Source organism: Neodiprion virginianus, chromosome 5 (genome assembly GCF_021901495.1).
Source record: "Neodiprion virginianus isolate iyNeoVirg1 chromosome 5, iyNeoVirg1.1, whole genome shotgun sequence".
Classification (NCBI taxonomy): domain Eukaryota; kingdom Metazoa; phylum Arthropoda; class Insecta; order Hymenoptera; family Diprionidae; genus Neodiprion; species Neodiprion virginianus.
Window position 1 is genome coordinate 14,526,006 of NC_060881.1, and position 6,611 is coordinate 14,532,616.

A 6,611-nucleotide genomic window follows, 5' to 3' on the forward strand; every position below is an offset into this window, starting at 1 on the left:
TGAGCCTAGACTTGTCAGGCGGCGATATAACAGTTTTTTCATGTAACATTGCTATTTGCGGTAATAATAAATAAACCATCAAAATTTTTGTGATTTCGAGATTTGTGACATAAGAATCAACGTACAAAATGAAGTAAGTAAGTAAATAATATATGAGATTAATATTTATATGAAATTAATACATAAGTAATGAAATAATACATTTATATTAATATATAACAGATCATAACCTTAATTATGATCTCTAGAAAAGTTCTGTTTCATTGTTCTGTGTATTACTTCTGTTAGCTACATTTATTCACAAAATTGCTATTTAAAAAATCTGTTATAAGACGTTATAAGACTAGGCATATTTATAAGATGATAATGGCAGGTTTTATGATGTCACATTAATATGAACATGGATTTGTTACAGTCCTACTGAAGTAGTATAACGTTCCCACAAGCACAACAGTAAGCAAAGGAAATATTTGATTGAATATATGTATAACCATAGAGAGTTTGCAGCAGGACGGCTTATAGGTGCTCGAGGAAAAGAAAAAGGAGACGAATTGTGGAAGGCACTAACAAGGGAATTGAACTCCTTAGGGATTGAGAAAACACAAATTCAGTGGCAGAAAGTCAGTAAACTTCGAAAACCTTTATTCCTTATAAAAACGTTGATTTTTTTAACACTGTTTATTTGCAGTTAGTGTAATTTACTTATAGATGAAACCGTAATAGGTGAATTTTTTATTCTCATTTACCAAGTTTCTACCAGAACTGAAATAAAAGTTTTGAAACGAGACTGAAAGTTTTGTGACGGTAGAAACTCTGTTTTCAAAGAACAGTTCTTATGGCATTTTTTAGGCTTGGAAGGATATAAAAACTCGAGTCAGACCCAAAGCTGTAAGCCTTAAAAATGCCCCCATCAAAACTGGCAATTTTCCTATGGATGATAATACACTATCGAAAGAAGATTTGATGATCCTCGGATTGATAGGACCTGCAGCAACAGAAGGGTGCAGGGTCTCTGATTCGATGCCTGAAGAGATCGTATGTAATGAGAACATTAAATATAAAAACTGCTTACAGAAGATATTATTTTAGATAGATTACATACAGAGTACAAGACGAGATCAAAATTGTGGCAAATAATTTAAAAAATGTGCGTGAATGAGCGATAATAACTGATAGTATTAAAGTAAGTTTAATTTAACGCTGAACAAAGGAACTCATTTATATCGGATCAACTGCTCTAGCTCAGCCCCCATAAATGGTATACAAATTAATCCCTTCCATTTATATGATTGAAAAGCCAAACGTGTTCATTCATGTACATATTTCAGTCTGCAATTACACAACTGCGGGAAGCAGACGAGTCGGTATTAAATGAGATATCTACTCATATATCAGTAGTCGAAGAGTACAACATAGTTTCGACAAACACCATAATTGGAAGCGTATGTCCCGAGCAGCCACGTGTATTACTAACGATAATGATGTATGATATGATGTTGTAGCAACGTGTTTTATTCGTAGAATCAGACACGGCAATAGGACAAGAGGAGGAACACACCATACAAGAATCTGATGAATCAAAGCACCTTTCAGAACCCAAAACATTTGTAGAAGTTGTCTGCGGTGAAGATGGCATAGGCATAGCATCATCATCGCACACACTGTCACATCCATCATTGCAGCAGACAACCCCAAACATAAAAACAGCCACACACACATGTCAGAGCCTTGCGCAAGAAATAAAAGAGAGAGAAGATGATGTCTTCAAGACAGTTGTTGAAATGCAAGAAAAGCAGAACGAAATACTTGAGGTATTTCTGTTCAAACTGTATATGAATAAATCGATCTGCAAATTATTATGCCAGTGGAATTGTGCAAATATTTGTACTTACATGTTTTAGAGAATGTCACAGGCGATGCTAATTTCTGCAAACAACGAAGCCAAACGACTGGAGCTGGAGAATGATAAGCTAGAAGTAAAGAGGCAGATATGCCAAGCTCTGAACTCAATAGCGGTGGCGATGACAGGATTTCATTAATGTCTATCATATTCGTATTAAATTTTTTTTTTTTTATAATATGAAACTTTATGTATGATTTCTTTTCTTACACACAGACGTGGTTTTGTTTTTAAGAATTTTGTGCCAGTGACATGCTCAGAAATTGAGATGGAAAATAAAAACGCCGAATGAGTTCAGGTTAAATAAAGTTTTTAATTTTTTGAACTATTTTTTTGAACGCCCATCTTTTTTTGGCAGGTTATGCACATTTTTTTGTTCGTTTTTTCTTAAATTCCATAGGATTGCCATGGAAACCTTAAAACATACTCAGCCGCAGAGTAAATCACAAGTTACTTTTCATAGCGAAAAATCGATGAAAGACAGTAGACTTTGAGGAAGCAATACAAATTTAAACTCACACGCTTCTTCTCATTCAAAAAAATTTAAATTATATACAATTTTCGTCATGTACAGGACATCTCAACGCTAGAGATATGGTATAAGATATATATATCTATCAAGTCTCACCACATACATACAGTCATGCTCAAAAGTATTTTCATAATATGAAATTCGTTATCACTTTGATTAATCGTTTCTCTTACTTTTCTTTATTTCAACTTCATTTTCGAGTAATCGAGAGATTATTTTTTATAACTATATAGAACATCGAATTTGTTTCAACAAATAATATTATTGATTTTTGTAGTTTATTCTTGCATGTGATTAACTCAATTACTATGTTTGTCAAAATACTTTTGGGCGCTACTGTATTTCATATGATTTTCCGGATTCTTCACGAAGTCACATATACACCGCCAACTACAAGTGCATAAAGTTGTCTCGGATAAGTTGCTGTTGTACACGGCGTCCCTCAGCAAGGCGTGCTCTTCGTTCAAGAGGTTCAGCAATATAAGGTCCGGGTGCTGGCATAGCATTAGCCTGTGCGATACCTTCCTCGGCGATCTCTTCAAATGGTATTCGATAATGCAAACGCATAGTATGCAACATGGCACAAGCATTGATTATTCTTCCCGCCATATCAGGCTCGTACATTAATAAACGTTTCTGAAGCAGAAAAAAATATAAAATGACAATGAGAATAATTCGCTCTAAATTGAGTTTATAACTGTTGACTATTCTGACCACAAACTCACATGTGACAAGCATCTCCATACCGATTTCAGTGCACCAAAACATCGCTCTATAACTGAGCGGGCACTGCAATGTGCAGCGGTATATATATACTCAGGTGATCCATTTGGAGCATTCAGTATTGGCGTCAAGAGCCATGGTTCCAAAGGATAGCCTGAATCACCTTAGTAGTAAGACAGGTAGATGAAATTGGGAATATATAACTAGTGAGAAGGAAAGAATAAAATTGACATTCCGATTTCGGAATTACTAACCCAATAACCATGTTTGCCTCTCGCCTTGCCTATGTCACAGCTCCATAAGATTGCGCACAGGTGACTGCATCCAAATTGCAGCATCATGACGAGATCCTGGGAATCTGGCGCTCACATTTAAAATACGAAGTTCTGGATCACAAATCTAAAAACAACATTTTCATTTCAATGGCTTCATTATCGATAGTAAAATGTATTTTGCATTATTGTTTATGGATAGTACTAAGAAAATAATGATAATCAAAAGCACCCATTTATTTACATATTCGAGTGATTACCTGGTAGTGAACTCATGCGTTATGTATGATAATATACCTACATTAATTCTATCATGCATTACACTTGTACTTCAATTTCAGCTAACCATTTGAACATTCATAGAATGATAACCATGGTGATTTACAAAAGCTTCCTCATTCTCTTTAGGAGCAATGATTCCGACATGAGTGCAGTCTATTGCGCCAGTTGCTCCAGGAAATGGTTGTGGAGCATTAGCAAATTTTATTTTAGCTGCGTTTCTTTGCTCCGCAGTGGCAGGGAATTTAATCCATCGGCGAAGCATATGGTCGTTGATAGCAACGGACACTGATCTGATACACCGGCTGACTGCAGTCTGACTCAAAGCCAATGCAAAATCCTGTCCTAATGCTCTTCGATAAGAACCAACTGCATAAAACCGAATGGCGCAAAGAACCTGTAGGAAGATAAAGAAAGAATCATTAATTGTGAAATTCTTTTATGATAAGCTCACAGAATGCGCGTATGATAACATTTGCTTGTAACTCAATCGACATACTTTCAGATTATATACTTACTTGAGTTTCCACTGAAAGACCATTTGGGCGTTCACGTTGCAGATGTGGTCTCAGTTCTGTCACGAGGTCTCTCACTAAATCTTTTGAAACTCTGAACAAATTTTTGAACTGAATATCTGGTAAATTGAATACATTCAGTTCATCGCGCAACCTCTTGCGGGTGATTCCTAACTGTAATATTTCTTCGTCCTCTTCTTCAAAGTCTGCTATATCGACGAGTAACATTACCATAACCATCTAAAAATTCAATATTTGATACATGAGCTATGAAAAGAAATAGAAACAGCACTTCACTGCTGTTAAGCATACCACTATTAATGCAAAATTCACAGCACCGTATATTAATTGCCGTACACTCGACATCATTCAAATATTATATGTGTACTAAAGCCAGACACTTTAAGGGAATGAGAAACCCCTACTCAGGCCCTATCCCTTCCTCAAATCTTAGATGCAGATTTTTTCAAAAGAGTGATGAGTTTTTGGGAATAAGAAAAATATTGGCTTACGTAAAATATATAAACGTAGTCCGTAACATTTTGTTTTTTTCCAAAATATTAGAGCACCCATAAAAAATTTTTTAAATATTATTTGATATCGGCCGTCGGTGTTTCACATACTCTTAAGGAGAGGCCCAATTAAGTCCCTCCTCTGCCTTTTCGCAGCGATTAGCGCAAGTGAAATGGAGCAAAAAATTCATAACATATTTTTCCCGCAAATTAATGACTAGAAACATATAAAATAGTGAAGGCTTCTGCATCTAGTAATTAGACAAACAGCCCAACAATTTTAGTTTCCAATCCATCAAATGATCTTTCAGAAAAATGTGTTAGTATTAGTTTGAGGTTATGTCGTACTGACGCCTCGCTGTAATCGTCTCCCCCTGTGTTCTTGAGCTAATTACTCATTTACAAGTGTATTATAATTTCTTTTTACATCGTCCTTGTTGTATAATTTACACACATATATGTATATGATGCGCATCTTTTATTTAATAAAATTTTTGGTTTGCTTCGTTCTTAAAGTATATGGCGTAAATCGTATGTGCAGTGTACTTACATTTTAACACTTCGTTCACAAGTATTTAACAATACAAAAGATAATGTAGCGCGAAACACGAAAGTACGGGACTCTAACCTCACTATAACACACTTTCCACAAGTAATTCAATAATAAGATACGTCACATGTTACATTTTACCTCACCTTACAACGCAATGAAAGACGCAATCCCGATTGCACGGGATCGACAGCCTGCACAATTTTCTGACGCTAAATATCGTCACTGACGCAGTTACTGCGCCAATTTGAGATGGTACAGAATCGCGTCGTACGCATTATATAAAGCTTCCGACGCTATGTCGACTTTGCGTCGGACGCTATTCGATTGCGCCTAGTACAGAATCGACCTCCTGGTCCTGATTTTTGTTCGATCTCATTTCTGTACGAACGATTTCGTGCGTATATACTGGCTGCAGTTGCACCTCGATATTTTTAACTTCATTTTGCTCGTGAATTGACGTTTGTATTAAAGTGATCTCTATATTGTTTCCTTTGATCACCGATAACAGTCTTTCCGACGTTCCCAATTCAAACGAAACTACGCGCCGGCTGAGGGCTTTTCCATGGATATAAATTTCTTTTGTATCATACTAAATTCGTGCTCCGTATCTATCTAACCAATCATTCCCTAAAATAACGTCAGATGACAAGAATGGTATTACCAGGAATACGTCTGATAATGATTGTTGTTCAATTGTAACCAGTGACATAATTTGTCGTTTAACTGCCGTTTTCTTCTGAGTTATTGCCGTCGTTACGTATATGTTGCTCACGGGCATTTCCAATAACGCTCCGATAGTTCATAATTTTTTATAGAATTCTTCTGAGATACAAGTTACCTGACTCCCCGTATCTATAAAGGCTCTTACTTCTACATCTTTTATCCTAATTAAAACCCGAGAAGACGGTGCTATCTTGACATTCGACTGATACGGTTGGGCTCTATCACCTTTAAATTCATTCTGGAGGTCCTCAACGAAATCATAAAATTTCTGACACGACCCTGGACCGCTTTGGGTCGTGTCGTGATTCAGTTTAAAACTCGAGTTTGGTTTTCCCTCGTCTCTTGGTTCTGTCCACTATTATTATTCAACGGCTGTGTATATTGAAACGCGTTTGGAAAATTTGGTGAGGGGAACCGAATGTGGGAAGACACACGAAATTCTTACCAAAATATGGATCGAATCTATAATTTTAAATCGGTTGACTGAAATTTTGTTGATTTGTGTTGTTATCGTTACGCTTCATTGGTCTCCCGGGCCGTTTATTTGAATTTCGATTATTACGTATTTCTACTCGGCTAATATTACTGTTTGCATTATTGTT

General features: G+C 36.1%; 1 protein-coding gene across 1 annotated transcript; it reads left to right on the forward strand.

Moving 5' to 3' along the window:
- Positions 1–482: 482 nt before the first annotated feature.
- Positions 483–2,039, forward strand: LOC124305567 (uncharacterized). Its single transcript, XM_046765144.1, has 5 exons — positions 483–620; positions 850–1,035; positions 1,329–1,442; positions 1,503–1,811; positions 1,902–2,039. The coding sequence occupies exons 1-5, from the start codon at positions 483–485 to the stop codon at positions 2,037–2,039; spliced, it is 885 nt and encodes a 294-aa protein (XP_046621100.1).
- The last annotated feature ends 4,572 nt before the right edge of the window (positions 2,040–6,611 follow it).

Excerpts from the sequence above, each read along its gene's own strand:
- LOC124305567 (XM_046765144.1), top strand. The coding sequence starts at position 483 with ATGTATAACCATAGAGAGTTTGCAGCAGGACGGCTTATAGGTGCTCGA. Across the intron at positions 621-849 it reads CACAAATTCAGTGGCAGAAA|GCTTGGAAGGATATAAAAAC; the intron begins GTCAGTAAACTT and ends GGCATTTTTTAG. Across the intron at positions 1,443-1,502 it reads CAAACACCATAATTGGAAGC|CAACGTGTTTTATTCGTAGA; the intron begins GTATGTCCCGAG and ends ATGATGTTGTAG.